The 18497-nt window shown below is 37.6% G+C and overlaps 1 protein-coding gene across 10 annotated transcripts in view; it reads left to right on the top strand.

Annotated features, from left to right (window-relative positions):
• The window catches only part of Eml4 (EMAP like 4), a 141703-nt gene extending 123549 nt beyond the window's left edge, over window positions 1-18154 (top strand). For 8 of the 10 annotated variants that reach the window (XM_021725868.3, XM_021725867.3, XM_005324532.5 and 5 more), the window contains 4 exons: window positions 11764-11851; window positions 12453-12551; window positions 14711-14841; window positions 15394-18154. In XM_021725868.3, the coding sequence (XP_021581543.1) occupies window positions 11764-11851; window positions 12453-12551; window positions 14711-14841; window positions 15394-15867 (792 nt within the window). In that variant the 3' untranslated portion in view covers window positions 15868-18154. Of the gene's footprint in view, window positions 1-11763; window positions 11852-12452; window positions 12552-14352; window positions 14545-14710; window positions 14843-15393 lie in introns of those variants that run through there. The other 2 variants (XM_040271060.2, XR_005727283.2) reach the window with 2 other exon arrangements.
• Window positions 18155-18497: the final 343 nt, after the last annotated feature.

Below are 18497 nucleotides of genomic sequence, written 5' to 3'. Positions count from 1 at the left end.
ATACATATGAAGTACATAGGACAATGTTTGGCATAAAAGTGCCCAGTAAATATTAACCATATTTTTGTAGAAAAAAGTAGTTTGGTATGTATGTTAATATTAGGATTAGCAAACCACTGTGTGGATTACTGACACAGATCCTTTAAACAGTCTTGATCACAAACAGTTGCTCTTGGGGGAATAAATAAAAATTATGGCCCTCAGAAAGAAGAGACTTTATAGTAAGCAAAATAAACTTTATTATGGGTCTGAAATTTAGTTTATCATGTATAGATTGAGTATTCCTTATCTAAAATACTTGGGATCAGAGTGTTTCAGATTTCATAGATTTCTAGATTTTGGAATATTTGCATATTTGTAGGAAGATTATCTTGGAAATGGGACTAACGTCAAAACACTAAATTCATTTCTGTTTTATATATAACATATACACACAGCCTAATCATAATTGTCTACAGTGTTTTTAGTGTGCTTAAATTTTGAACCACTTGTCACTTGGGTCAGATGTGGAATTTTACACTTTTGGTATCCTCTGGAACTTAAGTTTTAGATTTTGTAGAGTTTCATATTCAGGGTACTCAACCTGTATAAGCAAAAAAACAGGCCATTTACTTTACTCCCCCCACCCCACTTTCTGGTGCTACTGTGGATTGAACCCAGTGTTGCTGTACTGAGCTACATCTTCCCCCTGCCCCTTTTTAAAATTTATATATATTTAGGTGTAGATGGACACAACAAAATGCCTTTATTTTTATGTGGTACTGAGGGTCGAACCCGGGTCCCACCCATGCAAGACGAGCGCTCTACTGCTGAGCCATAGTCCCAGCCCCTCTTCACCCCCTGTTTATTGATTGATTGATTTTTGAGATAGTCTCTCTAATTTGCCCAGGTTGACCTTGAACTTGGAATTCACCTACCTCAGCCTCCGGAGTAGCTGTCATTACAGGCTGTGTCATCCCACCTGGCTTTACTATTTGAGGAAGACTTGTTTGTTTTGCATATGTTGTATTATGTGCTAAAACCAGCCAATTTATAAACCATTTATATTTCCAGTATATGATAGTCCTCAGGTTCACACACACACACACACATACACTCGAACATGCAGTTAAAGTACAACTGATCGAGAAAAGAAATGGAGCATTGTGTGACATGGGATAATCAGAATGACCTTGGAAATGTTAAAAAATGGCAAGTTGATCAATTGCATGCAATTTTTCCTACTCTAATTAGGCAGCTTTTATCTTTAATGAGTAATTGAAAGTATGTTGATAACTTTAGGAACTTAGTTTATAGTACTGTTTAAGGCTATAATGAAAGGCTCAACTCTTCTGCTTTTCTAGCTTTTTTTTTTTTTTTAAATAACATAATGAGCTCATTTTATTTTTTTGCAGAGCTAAGCATCAAACCCAGGGCCTTATGCATCCTAGGCTAGGGCTCTTCCACTGAGCCCCACCCCCAGCCCTCTAATTATTTTCTATTTTGTGCTTTGCTTCCAGCTGTCTCCTTCCACCAACTGGTCTTTTCTTCTGTTAATTGCTTTTACTTTCATCTCTTTTATTATCGCTGTTTTATAGGACAAACAAAACAGGATTAACACTGGCTCTGCCACTTACTGGTTTGCATCTTTAAGCAAGTTAATTAACTTCTCTGCATCTTAATTTTATTATCTTAAAATTAGAGATTATCATAGTTCCTACTTTATAACATTGTTGTGAAGATTAGGTTTTTCTTTTTTTTTAATATCTATTTTTTAGTTGTGTTGGACATAATACCTTTATTTATTTATTTTTATTTGGTGCTGAGGATCGAACCTAGGGCCTCACACACACTAGGCAAGAGCGCTCTACCACTGAGCCACAACCCCAGCCCCAAGATTAGGTCTTTCTTAAATTGCAACAATGAGAACTGCACTCAGAATTCCAAATACAAATGTTGTTTATTATTATTATTTATTTCCAATAATTTTCCTGTTGCTAGTCAAAAATGTTTAAGTGACTGTTGTAACTGAAAAAGCATACTGGACTTAGAATTTTAGGAAATGTACCTGTAATAAATTATTACCAGTTATGAGCATTTGGAATCTGTACTTCTTCATGGTATCATTTTTTGTAAAAATTGTCAGTTGAGATGACTGGTACACAAGAATGCAAAGCAGCACTTCTTGGTAAAAAGCAGAGGCTGGTGCATGATTCCCTGGTGAAAGACAACATCAGTACAGGCCAGGGGCTTGCTCTCAAACTCAAGTTCAAAAACAAGATTCATTTTAGAGAGATGGACTTAGATCAATCATGTTCTCCAAAGCTGATTGATAAAATTGATAAAATATCACCAAATTCTTGTTTTCCTCTAGCCAACTAAGTTCTCTCTCTGTAAGTAAGCCTCGGGAAACCAAATTATAATCAGAATGCTTATTTATTCATTTTAAAGTAAGATATATACAAGCCAAGGGGACAGAACAATGCATCCCCCAGCCAATACTTTTGCTTCTATGGGAATGTACCTGTGTAACTGGAATATAATGGGCTGAGCAAATCCAGTACATCCATGGTAGAGTAATTGCTACCACTGGAGCTGGTCTTGATTTGTGTTTCTGTACCCTGGACATAGGTGGCACTACCCGCATATGCTTCTGTGACCCCTTTCTTTGCTCACCACCCTCCTGCCAGTGCCACACTTTCTTTGGATAGAGTCATTCTATAGTTAGCTTATATTCAAGGCTTGCCAACCTTGGATACATTATTACCCATACTTCTTTACCTTCCTGCTTTGTCTTAATTCTGAAGTTTAACTCTCCAAGGCTCTTGGGGAACATCCACTATAGCTTCTATAAAATTAAACAGACAACAAAAAAAATTGCTCTTCTGTTCATTGAAACCAATTTCCTTCCCTCTGCCTTTCCCCCTCTAGCATTGAGAATTGAATTCAGGGCCTTGCACATGCTAGGCAACTGTTTTGCCTCTGAGCTATATCTCCAGCCCTGATTTCCATTATTTTACTAACCCCAAATATCTTTCATAATCTCTCTGAAGTTCATCCTTATCTTCTTAAAATTGCAGTGTTTAAAAAAAATGCATAAACTATAAATTCATGATGGCACACAAATCGCAGCAATTCGGGAGGCTGAAGCAGGAGGATTGCAAGTTTGTGACCTACCTAGGCAAGACCCTATCTCAAAAATTGAAAGGGGTCAGAGGTGTAGCTCAGTGGTAGAGCACTCCTGAGTTCAATCTCTGTCATCACAAAAGAATTAAAATAAAATGTTAAGTCAGATCTCAGAAGGACAATAATATGTACATTTAGAATCAAAAGTTTATCAAATAAGGTGCAGAGAGCATTATTTAGTCAACTTCCTCATTTGATGAATAAGAAAACTGAGGCAACTGAACCAAAAGTTCATATATCACAATCCTTTTTTTTCTACACCTTCTGATCAAGCCAATCTCAGTCCTCACAGTATAAGTACATTAATAAACTAGTCTCACAAAGAGATTAGGACTGGGTTAAAATTTTGGATGTTTCTCATCAAGCCTCAGGAGCCTGGAAAACCATTGGCAAATGCTAGAAGAACCTGGCAAGAACACTTTTATTAATCTTTTTTCACATACCCTGTCATTTCTCTTTTCTATCCTATCTCTAGCCCCTGTATTTAGTTTTTTGGTTTTTATGTTTTTTTAATGTATTCTCTAGTTGTTGATGGAGCTTTATTTTATTCATTTATTTATATGTGGTGCTGAGAATCAACCCAGTGCCTCACACATGCCAGGCAGGTGCGCTACCACTGAGCCACAACCCCAGCCCCATTTAGTTTTAATGATGCACAATCTTTATAATTTCAGAAATGAAGCAAAAATAGGTATATTACAAAAGAACAATATGCTAACTCTCAAAAGAATTTTTTAACTTTGAAGTAGTACAGAGGGAAGGTAAGATGCTTTTTTGCCTTTTATTTATTTAAATTGCCCAGCCTACCAACCAGAGGACTTACTTCTCTGTCCTGGACATTACCTAGCTTTGTATGTTGGCCTATGTTGTTCAGACTAACTAGTCACTGTGTCACTAGAACACAGCCTTAAGGCATTGCTTATAAAACAGGAGTAAATCTCATTAGTTATGAAAGCAGTAAAGCAAGATGATGAGCACCTCTCAACATTTACTTCTTGTATTAGTTCTCCAGCCTCAGTCATCTGTATTGAGAAGTGAATGAAATTTTAAGAATAGAAAATAACAAAAAATGAAGAATGAATGAATAAAAAAAAATATTGTTTTCCTCAGGCTCTTTACTACTTGCTGTTAGGTACCAAAAGATGTCACTTCAGAACTCAAATTTACTACAAATCACTGGTCCTGGCCCATCTCGGCCCCAGTGATCTCCCAGGAAACAACTGGCTCTTCTGAGCTAGACCACTCCAGGTCAGCTGAGAGGATTAGAGGATGAGGGGAAGAGAGGTAGGGAGGAGTCATCTGCCCTGCTGATATGTGGCCATCCCACCTTTCATTTACCCTTCTGGGGCCTGTCTGCCTGGTAGCATTTCTCTTTGTGATGCCCTTATGCTCTCTAGGTCCTCTCCAATATGCATGCCAGGCCTTCTTGACCTGGTCTGAAGCATTTCATGCTTCTCAGTTCAGTCATCTAATTGAGAACTCAACTTCAGCCTTTATTTTCTATTGATTTATTTTGCAGTACTTAAGATCAAATCCAGGACCTAATGCCTGCTAGGCAAGCACTCTGCCACTGAGCCACATCCCCAGTCCTTTTCATTTTGAGACAGGATCTAGCTTAGATGCCTGGGCTTGAACCTACAGTCCTCTTGTTTCAGCTTCCTGAGTCACTGAGATTACAGGTGTGTGCTACCAGGCCCAGCTCCACCCTTTTTTCTTTCTGCCATTTCCCACATTTTTGGTGTTTAGGAAATATTAGGAAAAGAGGTTTGATATATAGACTGTGGGATTCAGAGATTCATAAATTATATTAGATACTTTAGAAGCAGTATGATTTTATAATTGTTGCTATATAAAGCTTGGGATTCAGAAAGGTTTAGGTAAGGGTGGACTGAGCTAGAATGGTTCTGGTTTTATTTTGTTTTACATAATATTGGGCTTCTCTGGTAAGATTTAATATGACAGAAGAGTTTTGTAGCTAAAAAGAACTTAAAGACTAGTGATATATTATCTCAGAGCCCTCTCAGTCCCAGTGTTAGGAAGTCTTTTTGCTTTTATTTCAGCACACTGTACCTTTTTTTCCCCCTTTGGTTATGGGGATTGAACCCATGGGCACTCAACCACATCCCCAGCCATTTATTATATTTTATTTAGAGACAGGGTCTCACTATGTTGCTGAGGCTGGCTTGGAACTTGGGATCTTCTTGCCTCAACCTCCAGAGCCTCTGGCATTATAGGAGTGCACCAACCACTGTGCCTGGCTCACAATATATTTCTTTACCTTGACTTTTCCTGTACTATTTTGAAAATGTATGAAAAGGGGCCGGCTTACTTATGAACAAATGGCACTTTTACATTACTTTGTCTTCAGTGTTACAGAAATGAGTAAAAGGCTGAAATGCCATGCTCATCTTGCCTGCCCCGGAATCCTCTGACCTAGCTTTGAACCCTGGCCCTACCAATTCTTTGTTATGTGGCTTTAGAAAAAACATTATGTGCCTCCTAAACATTATCTACTGGGTGAGCATCCATATTAAGGTTGCTGGGAGATTTAGATATGATAATGTATGTACTCAGTAAGGGATACTCTACTACTGAGCTACATCTCCAACCTCCAGCCCCTTTTAGCTAAGACTGGCCTTGAACTTGTGATCCTCCTGTCTTAGCCTCCTGAGTGGTTGGGATTTCAGGCATGAGCTATGGCACTCAGCCTTTTAGCATTTTTTTTCAAGCAAATGAACCCTATGTTGTACTTAGAGGTGTTTTTCAGCATTTAGCATTATTGTAGGGGGTTGTAGCTCAGTGGTAGAGCGCTCGTCTGGCACATGTGAGGCCCTGGGTTTGATTCTCAGCACCACATAAAAATAACAAATAAAAATAAAGATATTGAGTCCATCTACCAAAAAAAAAAATTTAAAACAATACATTGAAGTTCAAAATTAGTTTCAAACTGTGTTAGTTGAATATTTTCCTTGAAAGATTTTGTGTCCTGATTGACCTAGTTTCTATTCTGTTTGCAGTAGAATTAAGATTTATTCTGGCTAGGCATGGTGGGTATGCCTGTAATCCCAGTGATTTATGAGACTGAAGCAGGAGGATCATAAGTCCAAAGCCAGCCTCAGCAACTTAGAGAGGCCTTAAGCAACTCAATAAGACCTTGTTCTAAATAAATAAATAAATAAATAAATAAATGAATGAATGAATGGATGGATGGATGGATGGATGGATGGATGGATGGATGGATGGATGGATGGATGGGACTGGAGAGGTAGTTCAGTGGTTAAACACCCCTTGGTTCAACCCTCCCAGTACTAAAAAAAAAAAAAAAAAAAAAAAGATTTATTCTGTACCTGAATACTAATAAAATGGTTTTTATTTGACTAATTCCTATGTACCTTTTTACAATGTTACTCAAAGACCTTAGCCCAGAAGATAAAAGTATATGAAGTTACAGTTATACACTAAGAAGCATTACAAGAACTGCTGTAGGGGCTGGGGATGTGGCTCAAGCGGTAGCGCGCTCGCCTGGCATGCGTGCGGCCCGGGTTCGATCCTCAGCACCACATACCAACAAAGATGTTGTGTCCGCCGAGAACTAAGAAAAAATAAATGTTAAAAATTCTCTCTCTCTCTCCCTCCCCTCTCTCACTCTCTCTTTAAAAAAAAAAAAAAAAAAAAGAACTGCTGTAAAAGTGAGGAGGTTTTTGATCAGGATTTTGATAACTGTCTCCAAGAAAATAAACCATAAAACTAATGCAGAATTTCAGTAAACTAGCAGAATTCAATATTACTGTAACAAGATTTTTACATAGTACTTAGTGGCTTAAATTAGGGATATGGTCTCATTTAAAAGAGGCCCTCAGGGCTAGGGCTGTAGCTCATTGGTAGAGCAGTTGCCTAGCATGTGCAAGGATGGATCCACAACACCACATAACAAAGAAAAGAGATCATCCTTTTGGGGGGGGGGCGGGGGGTGTTTGTTTGTTACTGGGGATTGAATTCAGGGGCACTGGACCACTGAGCCACATCCCCAGACCTATTTTGTATTTTATTTAGAGACAGGGTCTCAGCCTCCCAAGCCGCTGGGATTACAGGCATGCACCACCATGCTTGGCAAATTTAGAATCTTTCTTTCCTTCTATTTTATCTCTTTAGTGTGCTGCTTCCATCTTCGATATCATAAAGTGCTGTCAGAACTCCAGCCACAACAACTTAGTTCCATGTAGAAAGGTTAAAAGCAAGGACCAGAAGCTGAACACTGTTCAGCTACTTTTTTTTTTTTAATTATGCTTTTTAGTTATAATTGGACACAATACCTTTATTTCATTTATTTTTATGTGATGCTGAGGATTGAACCCAGGACCTTGCACGTGCTAGGCGAGCACTCTACTGATAAGCCACAACCTCAGCCCCTGTTCAGCTACTTTTTGTAGCTTACTTCTCTTAAAGGTTTTCTGGAAGCCATACTCAAATGACTTCTGCCGCCCATAACTGCAGAGGAGATTGTGTAATCATGTTTTAGCTGGGCACCCAAGGAAAGGAATGTTTTGGATAGGCAACTGTCAGTCTGTATTCATCACTATATGAAGGTCTCTTTTTCCTCAAACCAGCAAAAGTATATTTTAAAATGTGATGGAAAATTTTAACTCACAATAGCAGCAAAAACTGTAGAAGGTTTGAAAATAGACCTAGCCACACAAGCACAATGTAAAACATTGCTAAAAGACATAAACTAAGAACTGAAAGGATAGACACATAGCATGTTTCTAGATGAAAACATTTGATAAAGATTTCTTCTCTGCAAACTGTTCTCCAAGTGTGATGCAGTCTTATTTAAATTTTTAACATGATATTCATGGGTCTGATAAAATAGTTCTAAAGTTCATCTGAAATTTTCCACATGCTACAAAAAACTGACAGTTGATCAGGAATAGGACAAGACTAATGCAACAGAAATGTTCAAAAACAGACCTTTTTTTTCTAGAAATTTACTAAATAATAAAAGATCAGCAGAGAAAAAATGAACTGATTTTTTACTTGCATTATTCAATATAGCAATTACCAGCCACAGCTTTATGTTCATAACATTAAGTGCAGTTCAGTTTCCAGAAGCACTAATCACATTTCAGGTGCTTAGAAACCACAGGTGACTGGTTGCTACTGCACTGGAACACACAGAGAATGTTGTCATCATTGTAGAGATGCCATTGGACAAGTCAGCTGTAGATGGCAAGGAGACACTGAGAGGCTTACTCAGGAGAGGAGTTAGATCACTAAATCTAGGCCTTGTTGTTGTTTGTAGAGAGCGGTGTTCAGTGATGGCGGTTTTTATCACCCTGATAAGTTTAATCACTTGCAAACCACTGATTTAGATGTTAATCTTCCATACAGCTTGTAAAATTTATGTATTTCTGAATTTTTTACATCCAGGATACTGTTCTTTGGCTCCTTCACTTGTAATTATTTTGTGGTTATACTGTTCAGCTACTTAATGGCAGTAATGAAAGTGCCAGCTTATAATATTTTGCTGAAATATTTTAAGAAGATATACCAGATTATGCTGCCAGCTAGTGCCCTATGGGGGTGAAGTTTGAGGCTATTTTTTTCCCCAAGCTGTGCATATACATTTGATTATCTCTTGTCTGAAAAGAGTTGGAACCAGAAACAGTTCAAACTTTGGAGTTTTTTTTGGATTCAAGAATATTTTCATAGGCTTAACCCTGGTTAGCATCCCTAATCCAAAACCCAAAATGCTCCTGAATCCAAAACCTTTTATACAGTGCCAGAACTCAAAAAGTGTCAGGTTTTTCAGATTGAGGTCTTCAACATTTACTTTTATTGGCCTCTAAGTAGGGAGGAAAAAAAGATACTCTGAAGTATGTATGGGTAGATGATATTGTAGACCCAGCCAGTTGCATTTAATCTTTGCTTATTTGTTGGCATCAGTTTCAGAGAAAACATATTCACTATTTTTCAGTATGAATTGATAACTTCCCCAAAGGCTCTTTTTTTTTTTTTTTTTTTTAATTTGGGGATTTTGCTGCTCAAGAATTCTTTTTTTTTTTTTTAATATGAGGCAAAGTCTTTTTTTTATAATTTTTAATATTCATTTTTCAGTTCTTGGCGGACACAACATCTTTGTTGGTATGTGGTGCTGAGGATCGAACCCGGGTCGCACGCATACCAGGCGAGCGCGCTACCGCTTGAGCCACATCCCCAGCCCTCAAGAATTCTTTTTGAGAATACTTTATGTCGATTCACTTTCTGGACATATTGTGTCTAGCATTCATATGAATTATATGAATATTATGTGTACATAAAGTTTATTTTAATGTTCTAAGTAATGCTGTGTGTGAAAAGCTTTTCACATAGAAGCAGATAACACTTCTGCATTAGTAGAGTATTTCTTGGAGGTCTGTAGTTATAATTAATCTGGTTAAATCCTTCATGTAATAGCAGATTTTTGTTGTTGGTTTTGATTTATTGTGGTGGTGGTTTGTTTGCTTTGTTTTCTCGAAATACTAGGGTTTGAACCCAGAGGCCCTCTACCACTGAGCCACACCCCAACCCCTCACCTTCCCATCCCCCCCCCCTTTTTTTTTCTTTTTTAAACAGTCTCAAGTTATTGAGGCTGGCTTCAAACTTTGAATCTTCCTTCCTTAGCCTCCAAGCCACTGGGATTACAGGCTAGTTTTCTGTTTTAGAAGCATGGCTTCTGCAGACACTAGAGTACCAAGCATCAGTTTCGTGTGTACTGCATAAAAGATTGTGTGAACCCTGTCTTTCTGATTTTAAAAATTGATTTCTTTTTTTAAAAAATGATTTAATACATTAACCTCAAGATATAATTCTTAATATTTATTTATTATTATTATTTTTTTTTTTTTAGTTCTCGGCGGACACAACATCTTTGTTTGTATGTGGTGCTGAGAATCGAACCCGGGCCGCACCCATGCCAGGCGAGCGCGCTACCACTTGAGCCACATCCCCAGCCCTAAAAATTGATTTCTTATTGGGGCTGGGGACATAGCTCAGTGGCAAAAAGTATAGTTAGCATGCTCAAGGCCCTGATTTGGTCCCCAGCATCACATTAAGGGAAAAAAATTTATTTCTTCCTAAGTTAGTAGGTTCCTTGTGTGCATAGTGATTCCCAACCTAATATGTGCCCAAACACAAAAATAGGAACAAATACTATGCAGCACTGTAGTGGGTATAATAGGTCCACAGAGGTCTAGGGGACACATCCTTAGGCTTCCGAAGACTAGTGAAATAGAGAACATATGTAAAACATTAAAAACATACCTAAACCAGGCATAGTGAGGCATGCCTCTAATCCTAGCAACTCGGAGGCTGGGGTAGGGGAATGGCAAGCTTGAGTCCAGTGTCAAATAACCTTAAAAGACCTGTCTCTCAAAAAAAGAAAAAGAGAAAGAAAACTATGCCTAACGTATAATGAATTTAACTTTAATAAATCATCCCAAAGTGATAGCACATCTGTAATCCCAGGTTCTCAGGAGGCTGAGACGGTAGGTCATGAGTTTGAGGCCAGTTTCAGCAACACAGCAAGACCTTGTCTTCCTGTGAGCAGGAGTTTGTAATTTTAAAAGTACAAAATTAGGCTATCAACTTTGGTAAACGTTAAGATCTGTGTAACTTATCTGAAATAATTTATTGGAAATCACCAGATGCTTACATGTTTAACAACACTCAGCTTTTAGTAAATTTCTTTTGTTTTCTCTCCCACTGTATTAATAAAATCGAAGCAGCAAAAGATTATCGGTGTCCTGTTTAAGGATTAAACTTTCAGGAGTCGGGTATATATTGGGTCCAAGCTATTCTAAAGAAGTGCAATATTGGATGATTTCCTCCTACCCCCAAATATTCTTTGTTAACAGTTTTTCAGGACCTCCATTCTGACTGTTCTGGTGCCACAAACAGTCTGGAAAAACTGTACTTTGTTACTTATAAATAATTATAGTTCATTCTCAAAAATGGAGTCACGGGGGAGGGGGGCCAGAAGGGGGCTGGGGCTATGGCTCAGTGGTAGAGTGCTCGCCTAGCACATGCAAGGCCCTGGTTTCGATTCTCAGCACCCACATAAAAATAAATAAATAAAAATAAAGGTATTGTGTCCAACTACAACTATATATAAATGGAGTCACTGAGACACCAGTGGCTTGAAATAAGGCCTGAGGGAGTGTTATCTATTGCAGTGTCCTCTAAGATTTGGGCTTAAGAAACTGTCATTCTCAGAATGCTCTAGCAGAGGTTCTAGTTTTGTTTCTGGTATCTAGGTGAAAGGCCAGCAAGATTCTACCAGGTACGAAGTCCTTAAGTTTCCATGGTGGTGAGATCTCTTGAGTTCTAAAACTCTTCATGTATCATTGGCATTTTACATATCTGCATCTTTGGCTTCCAACAACAGAGTGAAAAAGAACTGAGGACCTGCTGTGGGCCCTGTTCAGCTTTAGAGGCTGTGATACTGCTCCCTGATCTTTAAGAATTCTGACAAATGGCTAGTCAGAAAACAGTATTGGCTAATAAACCGTTTATCATTCAGAACTCTAAATGCTTTCTAACGGTTTATCTGTTTTTCTCTAGGGACATTCCAGCTACATCACACACCTTGATTGGTCACCGGACAACAAGCATATAATGTCTAACTCGGGAGACTATGAGATATTGTACTGTAAGTGTGAATAATCATATATGGGCTCAGATATGACTGTCATGGGCACTAATGAACAGGCTGCCTAGAGTGTGAATTATCTGAAGTAATTTATTGGAAATCATGAGATGCTTGCATGTGAACAAAACTCGGCTTTTGCCAAGAGAATGTATGCTGGCTTCTAACTTGACAAAGCATATGTTACTCTGAACTAAGTAATGAGAATTGCAAATGTGGTTCACTTCTCCAGAAAAGTAATGAGTTTAATGGTGTAGAACTAAAGGCACATGTAGTAGTAGTAAGAAATTTCTCAGTAAGATTGATGCTGCTCTTAATGTTTTTTCATTTAACAACTTTTCCTGGAGGCAGGGAGAAGGATAACAGCCACTGGGCATTTATGCTTTTTAAGAGAAAACAAAAAAACAATTCCGTGTGAAACAATTTGTAGTTCTATAAAACCCTGTTAAGTAAACACTTTTTTTCCCTTTTTAAATGTGTCTTAATGTTTTTCAGTGTATGGATTATAAATACAAGTAAACGTGACTAGTTTGAATCAAGATGCACTTTCAAATACATTTGTACACAAGCACTGTGATTATACTTCCTGTTTCTAAATTTAAAGGGGACATTGAAAGTGGCTGCAAACTAATCAGGAATCGCTCGGATTGTAAGGACATAGATTGGACGACGTATACCTGTGTGCTAGGCTTTCAAGTCTTTGGTAAGAACATAACCCCTGATGTGAAGAGGCGATCTCTGAGGTTTTTATTTATGCTTACTTGCTTAAATTGATAAATGAAATATAGTCCATTTACATTCTTTAGTGTTATCACTATTAATGTCATTGTCAGAAAAAATTAAATGTGTATTAGTATTTAACCAATACAGGATTATTCTCTGCAGAACTCAGCACATTTGGTCCCCAGTAAATATGAGACAGTCAAAAGGAAAGGAATTTACGTACTAATGCAGATTTTCTTCCCTCCTCCTCCTTTTCCCCCTCCTTTCCAAATGAAGCTTTTAAATTGGTAAAGTCATTTTGTTTTTAATGGCAGCTGTATTGAGATCTCACATACTATTCAGTTCACCTGAGTTGGTTTTCATATATTTACAGAGTTGTGGAATTATTGTGGTCTAATTTTAGGACATTTTCATCACCCCAAGAAGAAATTTTGTGCCCATTAGCATCACACTCCATCTCTCTCCCTTCCTCATCCTCTCCCCCAACCCTGGAAACCACTAATCTACTTTCTCTATTCCTTTTCATGTAGGTGGAAGCATACAATATATGATGCACTGAGAGTGGCTTCTTTCATTTAGCATAACTTTTTCAAGGGTCATTCATGTTGTGGCACATTTCAGTACCTCATTCTTTTTATGAATGACAGCCCTTTGTATGGATATATACTTCATTTTGTTTATCCTTTCATTGGTTAATGGACACTTAGGTTTGTTTCCACTTATTAGCCATCATAAATAATGCTTCTATGAACAATCATGTGCACATTTTTTTGTAGTCATGTTTTCGTCTCTCTGATGAGTGGAATTGCTGGCTCAAATGCTAATTCTGTGTTTCACCTTTTGAGGAATTAATAGACTGTTTTCCAGAGTGCCTGTACCCTTTACAGGCCCACCAGCAGTGAATGAGGGTTTCAGTTTCTCTGTGTCCTTGCAAAATGCACTATTCAAAAATTACACTTTTGCATGTGGATGTTAAGCCATCCCTGTACTGTTTGTCCAAATACCAAGGCATTTTTAGTAGATGTTATTTAAAGATAAAATTTGGAGATTATTTCTAATATGATGTTTTGGACATTTCTAGAAATCTGTCCTTTGTAACAGTTTCCTAAGCCTTTACATATCCTCCCAAAAGGGTTAGAAGATAAATGGAAAAGTTAAAATTATAAAGCCTTGTTTGTAAAGAGGCGTTATGCTCAGTATTTAAAATAGTGGATATGAATGTGGCACCAATACCCAAAGCAGATATCCAAAATATTATATTTTTTCTTTAATAATACATCTCTGCCTTCTGGAATTTGGGTTTTTGTCTCCAGCCTGATCACAGATCTGAATATCTGTTTATGCTGTGTACATTAGAAAACAAATCCATTATGTTCTTAGGATAGAGAAGACTAAAAAAGCAAGGAAGAAATTTAAAACAAAACAATCCGGACTTCTCCATAACAGTTTAATTATTTTGGGTGAAACTCAAACATTAGCTAGTAGCTGATAATAATACAGTAATTATTTACTTGTCACAAGATAACAAAAGTGATTTTACTTGTTCAGCAAGTTTACCAAAGCCTTATTTATTCTCTAGAGCAACATTCAGCCAACAGGAGGCCAACCTTAAATGTTCCACGGTTTTAATGTAACCTAATGGAAGTTTGTGTTCAACAACATTACCAGTGCCTTGTAATGGTTCAGAATAATTGCATAATAATAATTGTAACATACCGTTACATTTGGTATGCCTGATCTCTGGACATAAATAATGTTTCTGTGAAAATTCTGTGGTGTAGCAGGCTAGAACAGTGGACGTCCCGCCAGTGCATCTCCATAAAACAGAAGGTCTCCGAGGTATCTTGGAGTCACCTGCTTTGAAGGAACTTAGAATCTACTTTGAAGACATAGTGCTATGGCTCTGTTCTTGAATTTGCCATACAAGTAACTGCTAAACTTTTCCTTTGAAAAAGGAAGAGCTTATTGTTCGGGTGAGTCAAGCTGAAATTAATATATCAGCCCCACCTGCTGGCTACCGTTAAGAACTACTGAGTCTAAGTTTTCCATCTTGAGGCTATTTAGATTTAACATGTACAGCATCACAGCTCAGTTTTTTAAGGTTGATTTTTCTATGTTTCTGTTGTTTACATGTCAAAGGTGTCTGGCCAGAAGGATCAGATGGGACAGACATAAATGCACTGGTGCGATCCCACAAGAGAAAGGTGATAGCTGTTGCAGATGACTTTTGTAAAGTCCATCTGTTTCAGTATCCCTGCTCCAAAGCAAAGGTAACCTCATCTTAACAGACCAGTATGGTTAGGACCTGTTTGGGGGGATAATTTTGTGTCACTGATAAGAAAATATCTTCAGGATTAATAATTACTCCTCATGATTCGGTGATGCACAGAGGGAGAACAGGGTCATCTGTGAGCATCCAGGCAGACACTGCTTATCTCCTGTTCCTTATTAAGGACAAAAAGACAGCTGTATCATTAGCAGCTGGTGGTATTTTGTCCCTTTTCATTTACTGTCAAGTTTATTTTGATCTTTTGGCACTTTTAAATTTATCTTATTTTTTGAATCATGTACAATCCTGCCAACCTAGTCACTTCCCCCCTACCCATCTCACAGAAGTAGTTACCAATTGTTTTGTTTCTCCTTTTATATAAAGGGGTATTTAAAAGCAATTATTGTTAGCCTTATTCCTCATATTTGATGACTTCATAGCTTTGATTTGAATTACCTGTTTAACAAGCTGAGTCACTTCCCTTAGCCAGTCAGCTCCATTTCATTGACTAGGAATAAGTTTTAATATTCCTGTCTTAATTTCTTTTATATAGGCTCCCAGTCACAAGTACAGTGCCCACAGCAGCCATGTCACCAATGTCAGTTTTACTCATAATGACAGTCATCTGATATCAACTGGTGGAAAAGACATGAGCATCATTCAGTGGAAACTTGTGGAAAAGTTATCTTTGCCTCAGAATGAGATTACAACAGATACTACTATAACCAAAGCCCCCATCTCTTCCATTGAAAATACCATCCAGTCTAATACTCCTACACCGCCTCCCTCCCAGCCCTTAAATGAGACTGCTGAAGAAGAAAGTAGAATAAGCAGTTCCCCCACACTTCTGGAGAATAGCCTGGAACAGATGATGGAGCCAGGCGAAGACCACAGTGAGGAACAGAGTGAGGAGGGCAGCGAGGACCTCGGTGAGCCTATTTACGAAGAACCAGCCATCGAGGTGAGCGGAAAGCAGAGTGGAGCTACTCTTCCTGAGGGCCAGCAAGACACTCCCTCCCTGTCCTGAGACCCAGTCCTCAGTGCAGTTGTTTTCTCCTTCAGCTGCATGTGATTTTGTGGTAAAGTTCAGATAATAGGATGGAGAATCACTGTTGATCAAGATTGTGTTTTCTGCATAATCTGTTTTCTTCAATAGTCTTATATTTCAGTCTCTCAAATGCAGTCAGCCTAAAGGTTCAGTTTGGTATGCATTTAAAATTAACCAAACCTAATAGTATAAAGACTGAAACATTTATCATGTCTCTGAAATCACTGTGTATGTGATAGGATGTAAATACTGGAAACAGGAAATAACAGTTGTATTGATTGAAAATAAACCCTCTTGTTATCTGAACGTGTTTTCTTCAGGAACAACCAGAGGCATCACAAACACTGTTACGCATCTACTGGCTTAGATTGCCACTTTTCTTCCTGACTTAGAAAAAGAAACTGGGGAAAACAATGTGCTCTTATTGAGATATCCTCCCACCCCAAATGTCAAATGGAAATTTTTTTAATTAAGAAAAACTTCAGTATTGCCAAGTGCAATGGTGTTGCCTTCTTGAATAATAATGCCTCTTCTTACACTACCAGTAGATGTCCAGATGTGCTTGTTAGTCTACTATATAGGTGCTGCCTTTTCTAAGTTATAACAAGGAATAGTCCTTCATTTCTTGTGTGCAAATCTATTTTATCCTAGAACTGAGAAAGCATTAGTTTGTTGAAGAGCTTTTAATGTATATTAAACCACTGATGCTCAGAAATGGTGGATTCTTCCAAGGAGTCCTTTGCTGGCCTAAACATTCTCTAACATTTGCCATTCGAGTGAATGGAAGAAGAAAAACCACATGCCTTTAAAACTAAACTGTAATAATTAGCTGGCTAATTTTAGTTTAGCCTTCATTGTCATTTGTTCCCTCAAAAGGAGAAATATAAACACAGTAAGTTTAAGTGATTCAATTGGTGCTTGAAATTCATTGGTTGTAATTTTTATATAAATTAATTATACTGATAGGATATTCATCAAATTGAAAATTCTTTTTTACAGAATTGTGAATAACAGTCACAGTAATTTTTTATAAATTACATACTTAAAAGATTTGCCGTATGTGGTGATTTTTTTTTTTCTGATGGAGTTGCTATAAGCTTTGCAAATCAAATGTGGCTGTTTTATGCAATGCATGTATTATTATGCGTTGAAAAGTTTTTTGTTTTTTGTTTTAAGTTTTGTCCGAAACTATGTTTTTCTTAAGTACGTGTCTCCTACTTTAAAATAATTACTGACAGATATGCATTTCCTATATGTTTGTTTATACTTTGATTACAAATTTTTTTTTCTTATTTTTTAACTTGCCACATTGTTTTGATATTTTCTTGTTTTGTTTTTTTGGTTGGATCGTGTTTAGAAACTTTGGATGAGTTCAAAAGTCTTAAGTATGCAAGCGTTTACGTGATTGTGCCATTCCAAAGTGCATCAGAACTGTCATTCCCTTCTTGTATCTTCTCAGGAGTAATACATATCAGGTATTTCATCATCATTTGGTAATATGAAAACTCCAGTGAACTCCCAAGGACACTTACGTTTATATTCACACGCTGTATGGAAGGGTGTGGGTGTGTGAAGGGGCGAGTAGAGACATTCTGTTAGCGTGTAGCTCTACGTAAGAAGATGTGCACCACATCACAATACTCAGTGTAGGTCTCTCTGTGTATAGATATATGTCTGTGTGTATCTCTTTCCTTTTGTTTACAACTGTTTTTTAAAAACCTCAAAGTAGTTCTCTACAAAACAAGAGATGTAGATTCTAAGTAACCTGACTTTTTTCGGTATGTTCTGTATGTAGTTACCAGAGAGCACCAGTAAGTATCACCACCTGTTGGCAATGAGAACTACACCGTCAGGTCAGCATGTGCTGTTCTCTGTAAGAACAGGAAATGAACAAAGTACCTGGGGGATATACTTCTCCATGAATAAGCAGGGAGTATATTTGGGGACATCAGTCACCTTTGGAGTTGCCATGTACAATGAAATTTATAATTGTGATACTCTTGGGTGGTAGTTTCCAAAGACACTACTAATGTGCAGAAAGCGTTCCGGCTATCTAATGCTGGCAACTACTGTTTAATGGTCAGTTAAATCTGTGATAATGGTTGGAAATGGGTGGGAATTATGAAATTGTAGATGTTTTTAGAAAAACTTGTGAATGAAAATGAATCCAAGTGTTTCATGTGAAGATGTTGAGCCATTTCTATCATGCATTCCTGTGTCATGGCAGAAAATTTTGAAGATTAAAAAATAAAATAATCAAAATGTTTCCTTTGTCTCTCTTAACTCTTCATTTATACTGCTAGCGTCCATAACTAACCAGTTATCAGAAGACATGGCAATCAGAAGGAAACATTTACCAGCCGGCTGCTGCTGCTATGGATGAGATAATTGGGGTAGTAACAAACTCCATAACATTACAGGAAATTACTTCTGACTTACGCTCCCATGTAATTGGAGAATGGCTTACCTTTAATTTAATTCTCATCTCCACTTTCTCTAATATTTAATATTGGATAATCCTGGTGATCCTGGTTACCTGCCTGACCTGGCTCCTTCCCAGTGTTGGTCTTTGTGAAGAACTTGAACTCAGTAGACCATGGCACTCCTTG

Source organism: Ictidomys tridecemlineatus, chromosome 12 (genome assembly GCF_052094955.1).
Source record: "Ictidomys tridecemlineatus isolate mIctTri1 chromosome 12, mIctTri1.hap1, whole genome shotgun sequence".
Lineage (NCBI taxonomy): Eukaryota > Metazoa > Chordata > Mammalia > Rodentia > Sciuridae > Ictidomys > Ictidomys tridecemlineatus.
Note: the sequence above shows the minus strand (reverse complement) of the source record. Positions and strands in the feature narration are given on the sequence as shown.